Raw genomic sequence first — 17188 nt, 5'->3', positions numbered from 1 at the left:
CCACACCTCGCCGTTCATCGGGGCGCTGAAACCTGGCAACTGCCAGCAGGCGCTGGAGAACAACATGTTCCGATCCCCGATCTACGAACACAAGGTGGCGCCCACCGACTTCCTGGTCATCCGCACTCGACACGGGTGAGTGAGCCACTGAGTTGTTTTGGGTTTTTTTTTTCGGCGGTACACTGAGTTTTTCTTTTTTTTTGTCTTCTTTTAATGGTGATTGATTCTTGTCTTTTAAAAGTGATCGATTCTTGTCTTTTAGAAGGAAACAATTTTCTGCCGGAGGTCTTACAATTTTATCTGGGTTTTTTTTGGTTATAATGGTGGTCCCATGATTTTTAAAAATATTTTATTTTTTACGGTGGTCCAAGGATTTTTTCTTGTTTAAAAATTTTTTTTGCGATGGTCCACTGATTTTAATTTTTTTATAAAAAAAAAAAATTATAACGGTGGTCCACTGATTTTTACTTTTTTTGTTTTTACCACCGATTTTTTTTCTTTCTATTTTTAGCAGTGGTCAACCGATTTTTTCTTGTAAAAAACAAGAAAAAAATCGGTCGACCACCGCTAAAAATAAACAGTGGTCCTCCGCTTTTAAAAAAATGAATGGCCTTGAACATTTTGCTTGTGAAAAAAGGCTGGGATAGACCTAGGTACATCAAAGATTTTGACTAGTTTTGTTGTTCCACAGGTATTTCAAAAATTTGACACTATGTGTATTGTTCCGTAGGTGTTGAGAGATTTGCCTGTACCTGTGCTATTCCCCAGGTATTTTGTGCGGGAAGTGGAGACAATCTACGCTGTGGGGCAGGAGGGTCCGCTCATGGAAGTCCCCGGGCCCAACTCAAAGAGGGCCAACAACTTTGTCCGGGACTTCTTACAGGTACACACACTGGGGGCTCTCTCTCATTCAAAGGTCCGAGTTCAAATCCGGGTAGCGCCGGAAAAATTTTCTCCTTTCACCTCCTTTCCTGCTCTCTAGCTATATTCTGTCGTCTGCTTTCGTCTCCACTTTCTGCCCCCTCCCCCCTCACCTCCTTTTCCCCCTCCTCTGGGCTCCTGACTCTTTCTGAGGCCTTTCTATTGCTACTCCTTAGCTCCTTCTTTCCGAACCCCACACGCTGTGATTTTATTTCCCTTGTATTCTCACTGCTTTAGCATATGTCTCCTTAGGTGCGACGTGACGTCGTGTCGTGCTCATCAGTCGTTAGGGATGAGTAGTGAGGTGTGTATCCTTAAGCTTGACAACATCACACACAACACACGCGGCGTTTCGACCGGCACTCCTTGGCTTGGTATTTTGACCAATGGCGATGCTTTAAACCTGTCAGATCATAAGTCTGTTGGGTGAGACGAGGTCTCGGTCACTACATGGACCATCACAGGCGGCGGTCACGCATGGCTAAACGTCGTGCGTTGCTTGTAAGGATACGGGTATTTTATTATATTACTTGATTGGTTTTGGAGCGGTAAGAACCACTCATGATGTGACGCTACATCAAGGTCAAGGTCACGTTGCATGTAAGGAGATGGGTTTTTTATAATCTTACTTGATTGGTTTTGGAGCGATAAGAACCACTCATGATGTGACGCTGCGTCACGCAAAAGGACACACACTCTTTGGGGAGAAACGGTGTTTTAAGGGGATGTAACATCCTTATGACAAGTACGCATTTGTGAATAAGTAATTTTTTCAGCTGTTTGTAAAAATCTGAATAGTCAGGCCACTTTATATGTTTTGTGGGAGTTTGTTCCATACACGGGAACCCCAAAATAAGATTGGAACAGTCGTGTACATTTTGTAACTTCGTTAACAGTTTTATGCATCAGTTTATCGGTGGATGATCTGAGGGCTCTAGGATAATATTATTCCAGGAATTGTTTTAGATATATAGATTCAGTGTTATTGAGTTGAGACATTTATAACAGAAAACCGCAGTTTTTGTATTTGATCCTTTGCTTTACCGGCTGCCAATGTAGTTCTTTGAGAACATGGGTTACATGCTCTGATTGATTTTGTTTTATTATTAGTTTTAATTCTTGGTTTTTAAGAAGTTGAAACTTTGAAAGTTTTTCAGCCGTCATGCCAGGCAAGATGGTGTTACAGTTTTCTAATTTTGATAAAGTCAGTGTTGTTACTACCATCTGGACTGCTGTCATAAGAAAGTAATTTTGTAGACTCAATTTTTGTGAGCTGGATACCTTTGCTGAGTTGGCTGAAGTGGCGTCAGTAGTCTGGTGGTTATGCTACCGGACTCGTTATCGTGAGACTGCAGGTTCGGGGGCTCGAGCCTTAGCTCGGTCCGACATTGTCATCCTTGAGAAAGTCACTTTACGCAAATTTCCTGCTTGGCCTATTCCTTTCAGAGAAGGATGTTAAGCTCGGAGGTCCCGCCTCTTGAATAACCTAACAGTGTTGATACGGGCGTTAAACCTATACCAATTCACCATTTTTGAGTTGGCTGGTCTGTAGTGTGGTCTGTTCCATGGTCTGTAGTGCCAGTGACAATAAATTTCTCTTGTGGTCGCCAGGTGTTCATCTACAGGCTGTTCTGGAAGAGCAAGGACGAGCCGCGCAGAATCAAGATGGAGGACATCAAGAAAGCGTTTTTGGCGCACTCGGAGAGCAGCATCAGGAAAAGGCTGAAACTGTGCGCTGACTTCAAGAGAACAGGTGGGGGGGACATGTCTTTAGTCGTTCTTTTCTAGTCTCAGTGACCTCTCTGTCACTGTGGTTATTAAAAAAGTGCATTACTTTCAGCCTCTCTGTCACTGTGGTTATTAAAAAAGTAAAAAGTACATTACTTTCAGCCTCTCTGTCACTGTGGTTATTAAAAAAGTACAGAACTTTCAGCCTCTCTGTTTGTGATTACTGTCAATGTACAGAACTTTCAGCCTCTCTGTCTGTGTCTACTATCAATGTACAGAACTATCACTCTCTCTGTCACTGTGACTACTGTCAATGTACAGAACTATGAACTATCAGCCTCTCAGTGTCACCGTGATTACCGTAAATCCACATAACTTTCAGCCTCTCTGTGTCACCGTGATTACTGTCAATGAACAAAACTATCACTCTCTCTGTCACTGTGATTACTGTCAATGTACAAAACTATCACTCTCTCTCTGTCACTTTGATTACTGTCAATGTACAGAACTATCACTCTCTCTCTGTCACCATGATTACCGTAAATTCACATAACTTTCAGCCTCTCTCTGTCACTGTGATTACTGTCAATGTACAGAACTTTCAGCCTCTCTCTGTCACTGTGATTACTGTAAATGTACAGAACTATCAGCCTGTCTCTGTCACCATGATTACTGTAAATCCACATAACTTTCAGCCTCTCTCTGTCACTGTGATTACTGTCAATGTACAGAACTTTCAGCCTCTCTGTGTCACTGTGATTACTGTCAATGTACAGAACTATCACTCTCTCTCTGTCACTGTAATTACTGTCAATGTACAAAACTATCACTCTCTCTCTGTCACTTTGATTACTGTCAATGTACAGAACTATCACTCTCTCTCTGTCACCATGATTACCGTAAATCCACATAACTTTCAGCCTCTGTCTGTCTCTGTGATTACTGTCAATGTACAGAACTATCACTCTCTCTGTCACTGTGATTACTGTCAATGTACAGAACTATCACTCTCTCTGTCACTGTGATTACCTCTCTCTGTCTCTGTGATTACTGTCAATGTACAGAACTATCAGCTCACTTATCATGTGCTTTGGGCCCTCATGATGGGCTGAGGTGGCTACACGAAGCTATTTATTGTCATTATTGTTTTGTTGTTGTTTTGTGTGAAAATTCTTATCATCATTATTGTTATTTTGTTGTTATTTTATGTTCATGTTATTATTGTCTTGTCCAACTCCCTCTTCCCCCCCAGGCATGGACTCGAACTGGTGGGTGCTGAAGCCGGACTTCCGTCTGCCGACGGAGGAGGAGATCCGGGCCATGGTGTCTCCTGAACAGTGCTGTGGCTGGTACAGCTTGATCACAGCCGAGCAGAGGCTGAAGGTGAGGAGGGGGGGAGGAGAGGAGAGGAGAGGCTCAAGGTGAGGGAGGAGAGGGAGAGGAGAGAGAGGGGAAGAGATACGGGCCATGGTGTCTCTCGAGCAGTGTTGTGGCTGGTACAGTTTGAGAGGGGAGCAGAGCGTGACCTCAGTGCTTTCTTGTCGTGTCTCCATTTCTTTTAACAGTTAAAACAGTTTATAACAAAGAGTGAGCTTAGGAAGAAGTCACACTTTCAATGTAAAAAAAAATGGAGATAGGACAAGAAAGCACTGAGGTCGCGAGAGGCATAAGGTGAGGTCGTGTAGTAGAGGGAGAGTAGTGGAGGAAATGAGCATTTGATTGATAAGGTTGGTTTTAAAATAAATTCTTAAAGATTTTGCATCTGACTTTGTCTCTGTCCTATGTGGCTTTGAGGCCCATTGCACTGTGAAAAAAGTTTTGACTTTTCACTTTTCATATGTGAGGCAGCGTGGTGGAATCAGGATCTCGTCAATTTTTGGGCATGTACAGTTATTGGTATCTTCTTAAAGCTTGTTCACTTGTCCTTATTTGGATGGAAAAAATATCCATTTATCTTGAATACAAGTCGAGATATTTGCGAAAGAAGGAGGTGGGGGTCACCTGTTTTCAGAGGTAAAATTAGTGAGAAAATGGCCGCCAAAGATTAGTTATTTCCTTAGCTTAAGAGTCCGTGGTAACTGAAAATTTACATTTTTGTGCCTTTAATCAATACTTTTCCGAAAAATCCACTCAGAAATGAGTTCTTTAAAGGGCATGAAAGGTGTTGAGCCCCCAAAAAATAATTTGATAAAAATTCACAGACCTACAGAAAAATGCAAGTCTCTTCACTTTGATTATTTTGACGAGAGCCTGATTCCACCACGCTGCCTCACATTTTGTGGACACTTTTATTCCATTTTACATCAGCATTATAAAAAAGGGATACATGACTATAGGTGTTAGTTTTAACTTTCAGTCGACCAAATTCAATATGTTCTAGTCAAAGAATGCTGTTTTGTGTAGGAGCAGGAAAACCGTCAATTTGTTTGATGATAATCGAGTTTAGTTCTTTGATGATATTTAAGTGTTGTTATTTGATGATATATATGAGTGTTGTTGTTTGACAATATTTGAGTTTCGATTGTTCTATCCCACGACCACCATCACCCACCCCACCCCCAGGATGCTGGATATGGAGAGAAGTCGTTGTTTTCTCCGGAGGAGGAAAATGAAGAGGACACACAGACCAAGATTGATGATGAGGTATGTATGAGTAGAAGACAGGTTTGATTAACTTGTTGGTATTTTGTATGTGTGAGCAGAAGACAGGTGTGATGGACAAAGTGGTGTTTATGTATGTGTGAACAGAAGACAAGTTTAATCGACAAAGTGGTGTTTATGTATGTGTGAACAGAAGACAGGTTTGACTAACTCGTTGGTATTTACGTATGTACTAGCTGGGTACCCGTTTGATGAACGGACTTGTCAAGTCATTGTAGAATCAGTGCGCACTGCTTGTGAACAGAAGCCTCACTTGTTTACAATGGCGTCTTAGAAGACGGACTTTCCCAAGATTAGATCTAAACAAAACTAATGAAAAACTGAAAATTAAACTACAGTGACTACAGTCGTACCCCTTGATGTAACTGTGCACCCTTTAAATGATTATGAACCACTGTTATGCTTTTCAAATTAGAAAGTTAAGTGTTTCTGAAGTTTTAGGCGACGAAAGTGACGAACTTTCTCAAATATAATATCTGTAGATGAGCAAAAGACAGGTTTGATTAAATTGTTGGTATTTATGTATGTGTGAGCAATGTCTGGAAGCCATAGATCATTCACTACTGTTTCTTTCATATTGTTTACCCTGTATTGAATGTTTTACAGTATGTTTTACAGTCGATATGTTTTGCAGTATGTTTTTCAGTCAATATGTTTTACAGTCAATATGTTTTTCAGTCAATATGTTTTTCAGTCAATATGTTTTACAGTCAATATGTTTTTCAGTATGTTTTACAGTCGGTTGATATGTTTTACTGCGTGTTTTACGATGTGACCTTACATCCCCCCCCCTCCTCAGATCCGGGTGGCCCCGTGGAACACGACACGGGCGTACATCTCGGCCATGAAGGGCAAGTGTCTGCTACAGCTGACCGGTCTGGCCGACCCCACAGGCTGTGGCGAGGGATTCTCCTACATCAAGGTCGGTGGTCGATTCGCACGCTCGCTCGTCCTTTTTAAGTTTTCACTGAGAGTTTTAGGCAGGGTTGCCAGTTTTCCGGCTAAAACGGAAATCGGGCTTTTTAAAAATCCTCTGCCTTTCACTGCTTTCTCCGGCGAGATCAGCGGAACCGGTTTAATTTTTCCTGCCTGGTAGGCAAATTGTAATCCGACTCCGACTGGGCCTGAAGGAAGACCAGAACGGGTCGTTGAACTTTTGTGCATTTCACGTTGAGGAAGGGCATTATTCATTTTTTTTTTTAAATTAAAAAAAATAGGTACCTAGAATTTTTTATAATCCGTTTGCCGTCAGTTTTATTTACTCTTGGCAGATGCTGCAAGAGATAGATGTTTCGTTTTAGGAGAACCAGCAACTGAAATCCTCACCTCTGTGTTGTATCTTCCTTCTGTCTTGGTAAAATGATCTTTTTTATCTTTCTTTACTTCTGAGTTTCTGAGAGGGGTGTTCATGATGTATGTTACATTTCTTGTTAAACTTGTCATTTTGTCCCTTTTCTCGGGTTCCTGAGAGAGGTGTTTGTAACATATATTGTTGTATTTCATTTCAAACTCATCGTTTGGTCCCTTTTCTCGGGTTCCTGAGAGAGGTGTTTGTAACATATATTGTTGTATTTCATTTCAAACTCATCGTTTGGTCCCTTTTCTCGGGTTCCTGAGAGAGATGCTTGCAACATATATTGTTGTATTTCATTTCAAACTCATCGTTTGGTCCCTTTTCTCGGGTTCCTGAGAGAGGTGTTTGTAACATATATTGTTGTATTTCATTTCAAACTCATCGTTTGGTCCCTTTTCTCAGGTGCCCAACAAGCCAACCACCAAGGAAGAGGCCAAAGAAACGCCCGTGAAAAAGACGGTGACGGGGACAGACGCTGACTTGAGAAAGCTGAACTTACAAGACGCTAAGCAGCTCCTTCGCAAGTTTGGAGTTCCTGAACCCGAGGTAGGTACTGTGTCTGTACCTTCTGATAGAGGTCGATACCTGTGCCTTCTGATAGAGGTCGATACCTGTACCTTCTGATAGCGGTCGATACCTGTGCCTTCTGATAGCGGTCAGTACCTGTGCCTTCTGATAGAGGTCGATACCTGTGCCTTCTGATAGCGGTCAGTACCTGTACCTTCTGATAGCGGTCAGTACCTGTGCCTTCTGATAGCGGTCGATACCTGTGCCTTCTGATAGCGGTCAGTACCTGTGCCTTCTGAAAGAGGTTGATACCTGTGCCTTCTGATAGCGGTCAGTACCTGTGCCTTCTGATAGCGGTCAGTACCTTTACCTTCTGATAGCGGTCAGTACCTTTACCTTCTGATAGAGGTCGATACCTGTGCCTTCTGATAGCGGTCAGTACCTGTACCTTCTGATAGCGGTCAGTACCTATCGTCCTTTTCTCTGGTCCTTCTTTTCTTTGTATGTTACTCTCTACTAACACCTCTAGTCTTCGACACTTATATGACATCATTTTATTGCAAGCGACGCAAAACTTTTAATAAAAACTTTGAAATGTACACCGGTTTTATCGTAACTGTGTGTGGTTGGCGGGTGCTCTGATGTGGTTTACTTCTTCTTTTCTGTCAAACATCAATCATCTTTTTCTCCTCTCTTTCTTTTTTATGTTTGTTACTCTCTTGTAACACCTCTAATCTTCTGGCGCTCATATGACCTTATGCAGTTGCGAGCGCCATAAAACCTCTACTAAAACTTTTTAAAAACTTTTATTAAAACTAAAACACCTGTAATCTTCAGCACTTATATGACCTTATTGTGTTGCAGGCGATGCAAATCTTTCCCGAAAGCTAAAAAATTGCGTACTATATTTTATTGTGACTCAGATCAAGAAGCTGTCTAGATGGGAGGTAATTGACGTGGTGAGGACCATGTCGACAGAGCAGGCCAAGCAAGGACAAGACACTACTGGTGAGTCGACACCTCGGGGGGGACGCCGGGATTGAGAGGGATGATTGTGTCATGGAAAAGATGATTGTGTAATGAAAATGATAATGTGTAATGAAAATGATAATGAAAATGATGATTGTATCATGAAAATGATAATGAAAATGATGATTGTAAAATGAAAATGATAATTGTGAAACTGATAATTGTGTAGCGAAAATGATATCAAACAACAGTCGTTCTGATCTCTCCTCCGTTTTTGTGTTCGTTACTCTATTGTAACACCTCCACTCTAATCTTCGGCACTTATACGACCTTATTGTGTTGCAAGTGCCGTAAAACTCTTACTAAAACTAAACTACAACTCCCTGTGTGATGACGTTGTGTTTGAGTTTTTGATCATTCTTGAACTTAGGGTCGTTTTGCAAGGCTCCCAGCCCGTGTGGCTGGTAGAGGTGGGCAAGATCCGGATAAACTATAATGATAACCGGATAATTCTCAATGAAACATTTTCCGAATTCAGACTCCTTTTAACTCCCTTTCCTGACCCGTTTGCCAAAGTGGGTGCTCCAATTTGTTGAAGTGATGCTAACCCGTTTGTCAAAGTGGTTCCAACCCTTTTGACGAAGCGGTTCATATCATACTAATTGCAGAAGAGGCGCACTAACATATTATCTGAATTTTGTTAAAGCGACTCATTGCCGAGCCCTAGGGGGGCTCTCGTGGCCTAGAGGTTAAGGTGTTGGCCTCTCATTCAAAAGTCCCGGGTTCGAATCCGGGTAGCGACCGAAAAATTTTCTTCTCTAAAATTGTCTCCTTTCAACTCCTTTCCTGCTCTCTAGCAATGTTCTGTTGTCTGCTTTCATTTCCACTTTCTGCCCCCACCCCCTCACCTCCTTTGCCCCCTCCTCTGGGCTCCTGACTCTTTCTGCAGCCTTTCTATTGCTACTCCTTGGCTCCTCCTTACTGCTGTCTTTCTGCCACACCCCTGATCTTCTGGTAGGAAACATCTACACCTATCCTTCTCGGACAAGGGCGAAAAATCTCGGAGGGCCCGTGTGCAAGTTGCGCACGTTAAAGATCCCTTGGTGGTCTAAAATCGATAAGAGTAGGCTTCGGCCGCCACCCGGGCAAAATTCAAAATTTCCTACCAACTGAAAATATTAGGAGTGTCCCGCGCGCTCATATGACCTTATGCAGTTGCGAGCGCCGTAAAACACTTTACAAAAACAAAAAACAAACCAGCCCTAGTGGCTGGGTTCTTCTACAGATAGATGCTGAATTTGGAGGTCTCTCCTCTTCAATAACCTCATAGTATTGAGATAGTGGCCTTAGATCCTTACATTTACTGACTTTTTCTGAAGTAATATGAGGAGAAAACAAATGTGAGGCAGCGCGGTGGAATCAGGCTCTCGTCAATTTTTGGGCATGTGGAGTTATTGGTGTCATCTTCAAGCTTGTTCATTTGTCTTTATTTGAGGGGAAAAAATATCCATTTATCTAGAACATTAGTCGAGTTATTTGCGAATGAAGGGGGTGGGGGTCATCGGTTTTCAGAGGCAAGATTAGTGAGAAAATGGCCGCCAAAGATTAGTTATTTCCTTAGCTTAAGAGTCTGTGGTAACTAAAAATTTACATTTTTTGTGCCTTTAATCAACGTTTTTCAGAAAAATCCACACAGAAATGAGTTCTTAAATGGATATGAAAGGTGTTCAGCCAAAAAACAAAAATTTGAAAAAAATTCACAAACCTGCGAGAAAATGCCAGTTTCTTCACTTTGATTATTTTGACGAGAGCCTGATTCCACCACGCTGCCTCACAAATGATGTTTGACTGTACCTCCACGAAACATTGTCCATGCGTTTGCGTGTTCCCAGGTTGGGGCAGATTTTCATCATGTGTTTCCTCCGTGAAACGTTGTCTGTGCGTTGTGTGTTCCCAGGTTGGGTAAAGTTTGCTCGTGGAAACCGCTACTCTGCTGCCGAGCACATGGAGCGCTACAAAGAGGAATGCCAGCGAATCTTTGACTTGCAGAATAGGTGAGGGCTGCCTTGAGCTTTCCAACTTCTCATTATATAGGTCTGGTTCCGTCTGATTGTTTCTAAAACAGGTTTGCCGACTGTGCCTGGTGTCCTGGAACTCTCCTGGATTTGACAATCAGGGATTTGAGAGTAAATTCTTCCAGTAATAAAATGTGATCAGTACATGAATATGTATATAGAAAACACATTTGCCACATTGTTCCCATAAATATATGTGTCACGACGGGGGGGTGGAATCAGGCGCTTGGCATCATCTGAAAGCTGATTTATTTGCCTTGCTTCCAATGAACAACGGAGCATCAATGGACATGTCCGGAGTGCAGGGATGTTGCTTCCTGAAACAAGAACAAGAACAAGAACCAATGAAATAAATATCCCTTTTATCTGGAATAGAATTCAAGATATTTGCAATTGAAGGAAGTTAGGTAGCCTGGTTTCAGTGGTGAAATTAGCGAGAAAATGGCCTCCCAAGTTTGGTAGCTCCAATAGCTAAGGAGTCTCTGAAAACTGAAAACTGACATATTTTGTGCTTTTAATCAATGGTTTCTAGTAAAATTCACCTGGAAATGTGTTTTTGTAAGGACGGAAAAGAGGTTAAACCAAAAATTAAAAATTCGATAACAATTTCCGAACTAGCGGAAACATGCTTGCTTCTCCGATTTCGTTATTTTGACGAGCACCTGATTTCACCACACTGCCTCACACACACACACACACACATATATATATATATATAAAACTTCCCCCAGGGTTCTGGCTTCCACGGAGACGTTATCCACAGACGAGGAATCCACGTCGGGCGAGGACTCGGACTTTGAGGAGATGGGCAAGAACATCGAGAGCATGTTGTCCAACAAGAAGACTAGCACTCAGGTGACTGACCGCCGGGCTAGAGGGTTACGACTCACCGGACCCCGCTAGATTCTGTTGACCGCCGGGCTTGTGGGTCATGACTCACCGGACCCCGCTAGATTCTGTTGACCAGTTCTAAGTCTGATTCCCTGTAAAGACTTCTCTGTTGACACCCACCCCTTGGCGCTCATATGACCTTATGCAGTTGCGAGCGCTGTAAAACCCTCTACTAAAACACAAAAAGACCCTCTAATCTTCGGCTCTTATATAACCTTATTGTGTTGCAAGTGCCGTAAAACTCTTTCGGAAAAAAAAATTGCGTCTGTTCTCTCTCTCTCCAGTTGTCCTACTTATAGTGTCTGTTTGTTCTCTGTTCATCTGTTCTCTTCCTCACTGTATTCGTCTGTTCTCTCTCTCTCTCCCCAGTTGTCCTACTTATAGTGTCTGTTTGTTCTCTGTTCATCTGTTCTCTTCCTCGCTGTATTCGTCTGTTCTCTCTCTCCCCAGTTGTCCTACTTATAGTGTCTGTTTGTTCTCTGTTCATCTGTTCTCTTCCTCGCTGTATTCGTCTGTTCTCTCTCTCTCTCCTCAGTTGTCCTACTTATAGTGTCTGTTTGTTCTCTGTTCATCTGTTTTCTTCCTCACTGTATTCCTCTGTTCTCTCTCTCTCTCTTCCCAGTTGTCCGTCTGTTTGTTCTCTGTTCGTCTGTTCTCTTCCTCACTGTATTCGTCTGTTCTCTCTCTCCCCAGTTGTCCTACTTATAGTGTCTGTTTGTTCTCTGTTCATCTGTTCTCTTCCTCACTGTATTCCTCTGTTCTCTCTCTCTCTCTCTCTCTCTCTCTCCCCCCAGTTGTCCTACTTATAGTGTCTGTTCTCTGTTCATCTGTTCTCTTCCTCACTGTATTCGTGTGTTCTCTCTCTCCCCAGTTGTCCTACTTATAGTGTCTGTTTGTTCTCTGTTCATCTGTTCTCTTCCTCGCTGTATTCGTCTGTTCTCTCTCTCTCTCTCTCCCCAGTTGTCCTACTTATAGTGTCTGTTTGTTCTCTGTTCATCTGTTCTCTTCCTCGCTGTATTCGTCTGTTCTCTATCTCTCTCCCCAGTTGTCCTACTTATAGTGTCTGTTTGTTCTCTGTTCATCTGTTGTCTTCCTCACTGTATTCGTCTGTTCTCTCTCTCCTCAGTTGTCCTACTTATAGTGTCTGTTTGTTCTCTGTTCACCTGTTCTCTTCCTCACTGTATTCGTCTGTTCTCTTCCTCACTGTATTCGTCTGTTCTCTCTCTCCCCAGTTGTCCCGTGAGAAGGAGGAGGCGGAGCGGCGAGAGTTGCAGCGCATGCTCAAAGGAGAGATCGCAGACAAGGACAAGAAGAGCAAGACGAGCAACTCCAAGGAGGACGACATGATGGTAGATTTCTCCTTCCCCTTTCTTTCCATCCGTCGACAACTTAGTCATGCTTCACATCCCAGGCCTGTTGGGCGCTGTGGGCGTTTATTTTTTTGTCTTTAACGCTTTGTTTGCCGTCACATCTCGCCGATCAGCCATGTTTACCACCCAGTTTCTTTGGATTTTCCCCAAAATGCCTTTTGCTGTTGATTGCGAGGGTTTTTACTTCATGAGCCTTGTGGTGGCAAAGTATTAAGAAATAGTTGTCGTGAAGTCAGTCAAGTTGGTGAAAGTTAATCAAGTCGGTGAAGCTAGTCAAGTTAGTAAAAGTCCTTCCCCTTTCTCTCCATCTGTCGACGACTTAATCTCTCTTCATATCCCAGGCCAGCGGGCGTTGTGGGCTTTTATTTTTTTTGCTTTTACGAATTCGTTGTGGGTGGTCGGCGGGTGCTCTGGTGTGGTTTGCTTCTTCTTTCCTATCAAACATCTAGCAACCTATATCTCCCTTCTTCTTTTTTATGTTTGTTACTCTCTTGTTATTCCTCTAATCTTCTTGCGCTCATATGACTGTGTGCAGTTGCGAGCGCCGGAAAACCTCTACTGAAGCAAAACTAAGAAATAGTTGCCGTGGAGTCCTTGAAATTAGTCTTAGTTGGTCAAGTTAGTTGAGGTTAGTCAGGGTCTGTGAAATGAGCACATATCTTTGTGGGCAGACAGCCTTGTTTCTGGACTGGAGTTAGCAGTATCACAGTTTGTTTGATTATTGTTTTCTATTTTGATATATTTTTTTGGTTGGGCTTTGAGTGCGTTCCTTTGTTGAAACCTGTGATTGAGTGTGTAAAAAAACATGTGCAATTGAGTGTGTAAAAACGTGATTGAGTGTGTAAATGGGTATGTGAAAAAGAAAAGCCAGTTAATTGTTTGTGTGGCGCTGTCTGATAAGTGTGTGCTCCACTGATGATGTCATCTCGTGTTCCTTCAGCAACGTGGGTGGTTGGCGGGTGCTCTGGTGTGATTTGCTCCTTCTTTCCTATCAAACATCTATCGTCCTTATCTCTCCTTCTTTTTTTTTCTTTTTTACTCTCTTGTAACACCTCTGACCTTCCGCTCTTTTGTGACTGTATTGTTTTGCAAGCGCAGTAAAACCTCTACTAAAACTAAACTAAAAACATATGGTTGAGTGTGTAAAAACATTTTCAGTTGAGTGTGTAAACATTTGATTGAGTTTGTAAAAAAACATGTGCAATTGAGTTTGTAAAAAACATCTGCATGATTGTGTAAAAACGTGGTTGAGTGTATAAAAATCATGTGATTAAGTGTATAAAAACATGTGGTTGAGAGCGTTAAAAAACATTATTGAGTGTGTAGAAAACATCTGAATGAGTGTGTAAAAACGAGATTGAATTTGTAAAACACTAAAATAAAACAAAAATTCCAGCAACACCGCGGGCGGAAGTTGAAGATTGTGCGCACGTTTCACGACGACACGGGCCGCCAGTACCAGAGGTCGGAGATGGTCAGTAACCCCGTGGTCATCGACGCTTACCTCAGGATACGACAGACCAGGGATCCAAACTTCATGTGAGTAGACGCAGAACTAGATGGTCCTCAGAATAAGATAAGATAAGATATATCTTTATTGTCCAGATCCTGGCACATTGGTTTGGTGTTTCACCTCGTGTACTCACACACACGCGCGCGCGCGCTCACACATTCACACACATGCAGGCTTACAATCGCATGCATAATACAAACAAGCAGCAATATAAACAATAATAATCGTAAGCTAGATAGCCACTCAGTGTTATTTTGATGCATGTTCTTAGGTCGTAAGTATACAAATGGTTGCTCTGTTGTCAAAAATCTTTTTTTGTGCTGTGTCATGCTGTGTTTTGGATGACTGCAGCAAACATTGTTCATAACTCGTTGTCATGTGTTGTGTTTCCCAGGAAGCTGAGAATGTTTCGGAGTGTTCTATGGTCTGCTGGGGTAATAATATAGTGAAAAGCGCATAGAGCCTGCTGTTGAGCGGGGATATGCGCTATACAAATGCTATCTATTATTATATTATTATTATTATTATTATTGTGTTATGTTGATTTCAGCAAGTACTGGTCATAACTCATTGTGCCTTTTTGCTGCGGGTGCTCTAGTGTGGTTTACTCCTTCTTTCCCTGTCAAACGTCTATCATCCTCATCTCTCCTTTATTTTGTGTTTGTTACTCTCTTTGCTACACTTTTAATCTTCGGCACTTATATGATCTTATTGTGTTCCAATTGCCGAAAAGCACTTATAAAAACTTTTTTAAAATGTTGGTTATAAGTCGTTGTGTTGTTGTCGATTTCAGCAAACATTGTTCTTAAGTCATTGTCGTGTGTGGTGTTATGTTGATTTCAGCAAACATTGTTCATAGCTCGTCATTGTTGTGTGTTGTGCTATGTTGATTTCAGCAAACATTGTTCATAGCTCATTGTCGTGTGTGGTGTTATGTTGATTTCAGCAAACATTGTTCTTAACTCATTGTCGTGTGTGGTGTTATGTTGATTTCAGCAAACATTGTTCTTAACTCATTGTCGTGTGTGGTGTTATGTTGATTTCAGCAAACAGTTTGCGGCGATGGACGACCAGCAGAAGGAGGAGATGAGGAAGGAGAGAAGGAGAATCCAGGAGCAGCTGAGGAGAATCAAGCGGAACCAGGAGAAACCCTCCACCACCCCGCCACCCAAGAAAAAGCCAAAGAAGGAGAAGGAGCAGCTTCTCAAGGCCTCCAAGGTACTGGTGGGGACGCCGTTCTCTCAAAGTTTCCTTACTTACTAGCTTTTGTATGTTTGTCACTCTCTTGTCAACTGCTACTTGCGGGGGGGTCTTGATAGTCGAAGCAGACTTTGTGCTGTTGAAGCTAGAGAGGTGTGTTGCGTGTGACGTGAACTTTGATGTGTCGCGTAAGTTTCCTCTGATGTGTCGCGTAAGTTTCCTCTGATGTGTCACGTGTGTTGCTTGTAATGTGAACTTTGATGCGTCGCGTGTAACGGGAACTTTGAATTATTAATAAACTTTTGTTCATGATCATGAAGCAGTGGAAGTATTTCTTTATAATAATATGATAAAATGTAGATGGTCCCGTTTCTAGAAATTTTCAAATTGGTAGAAGCCAACTATTTTTTTAAAAAAAGATTTTAAAGTTCCTGTTTTTCCCAGTCAGATGTAAGGTCATTATGTTTTTTGTTTTGTTTTTTGTTCATGTTTTTTCAAGTTTATCTGGAAACCTACAAGTAAAATAAAGTACATTCTTTTATTTAACATAGTTTAAACAAAAAAATGGAACAATATTCCTGATCATGAACAGAGAAAAAACCCCACCCCACCCCCAAATCTTTGATCGTGTGGTAGAACACGTTCCTGTGGCCTTCCACTCACCATCAGCACGGTAAATCTTTGATTGTGTGGTAGAGCACATTCCTGTGGCCTTCCACTCACCACCAGCACGGTAAATCTTTGATTGTGTGGTAGAGCACATTCCTGTGGCCTTCCACTCACCACCAGCACGGTAAATCTTTGCAGATGAAGTGCGGGGCCTGCGGCCAGATCGGGCACATGCGCACCAACAAGGAGTGCCCGATGTACAACAAGGGCGGGGCGGGGCCGGGGGCCATGCAGGTGGCCATGACGGAGGAGCAGGAGGAGGAGGAGGAGAAGAACATGCCGGTGGACCAGGACCTCATCAACGTGGAGGGCACCAAGATCACCATGTCCAAGACTTTGCTGGAACAGTGAGTGAATCGTGTTCTTTGGTTCTTGGTGGGTTCTTTATTGGGCTCTTGCTTGATCTGTGGAGGGTGGTTGGAGGGCACCAAGATCACCATGTTCAAGACTTTGCTGGAGCAGTGAGTGAACATTGTTCTTTGGTTCTTGGTGAAGCGTGTTCTTTGGTTCTTGGTGGGTTCTTTATTGGGCTCTTGCTTGATCTGTGGAGGGTGGTTGGAGGGTGGTTGTAGGGCACCAAGATCACCATGTCCAAGACTTTGCTGGAGCAGTGAGTGAATCATGTTCTTTGGTTCTTGGTGGAGCGTGTTCTTTGGTGGGTTCTTTATTGGGTTCTTTATTGGGCTCTTGCTTGATCTGTGGAGGGTGGTTGGAGGATGGTTGTAGGGCACCAAGATCACCATGTCCAAGACTTTGCTGGAGCAGTGAGTGAATCATGTGTTCTTTGGTTCTTGGTGGAGCGTGTTCTTTGTGGGTTCTTTGTGTGGGTTCTTTATTGGGCTCTTGCTTGATCTGTGGAGGGAGGGAGATTGTTCTTTGTTCTTGGTGGGTTCTTTTTGGGTTCTTGTTGGATCTCGGGAGGGTGGTTGTAGGGCACCAAGATCACCATGTCCAAGACTTTGCTGGAGCAGTGAGTGAATCATGTGTTCTTTGGTTCTTGGTGGAGCGTGTTCTTTGTGGGTTCTTTGTGTGGGTTCTTTATTGGGCTCTTGCTTGATCTGTGGAGGGAGGGAGATTGTTCTTTGTTCTTGGTGGGTTCTTTTTGGGTTCTTGTTGGATCTCGGGAGGGTGGTTGTAGGGCACCAAGATCACCATGTCCAAGACTTTGCTGGAGCAGTGAGTGAATCATGTTCTTTGGTTCTTGGTGGAGCGTGTTCTTTGGTGGGTTCTTTATTGGGTTCTTTATTGGGCTCTTGCTTGATCTGTGGAGGGTGGTTGGAGGATGGTTGTAGGGCACCAAGATCACCATGTCCAAGACTTTGCTGGAGCA

General features: G+C 42.7%; 1 protein-coding gene across 1 annotated transcript in view; it reads left to right on the top strand.

The window, feature by feature from the left end:
• LOC101857304 (transcription initiation factor TFIID subunit 1) overlaps window positions 1–17188 on the top strand; it is a gene marked incomplete at its 5' end in the record, with an annotated part of 61244 nt that overhangs the window by 20417 nt on the left and 23639 nt on the right. The window contains 14 exon segments of the mRNA XM_013090547.1: window positions 1–135; window positions 769–883; window positions 2533–2674; window positions 3902–4032; window positions 5212–5292; window positions 6110–6232; window positions 7067–7210; window positions 8095–8179; window positions 10098–10194; window positions 10947–11070; window positions 12339–12455; window positions 13873–14015; window positions 15036–15207; window positions 15997–16205. Of these exon segments, the coding sequence (XP_012946001.1) occupies window positions 1–135; window positions 769–883; window positions 2533–2674; window positions 3902–4032; window positions 5212–5292; window positions 6110–6232; window positions 7067–7210; window positions 8095–8179; window positions 10098–10194; window positions 10947–11070; window positions 12339–12455; window positions 13873–14015; window positions 15036–15207; window positions 15997–16205 (1818 nt within the window).

The sequence above is a fragment of the Aplysia californica genome, unplaced genomic scaffold, assembly GCF_000002075.1.
Source record: "Aplysia californica isolate F4 #8 unplaced genomic scaffold, AplCal3.0 scaffold01332, whole genome shotgun sequence".
Classification (NCBI taxonomy): domain Eukaryota; kingdom Metazoa; phylum Mollusca; class Gastropoda; order Aplysiida; family Aplysiidae; genus Aplysia; species Aplysia californica.
Note: the sequence above shows the minus strand (reverse complement) of the source record. Positions and strands in the feature narration are given on the sequence as shown.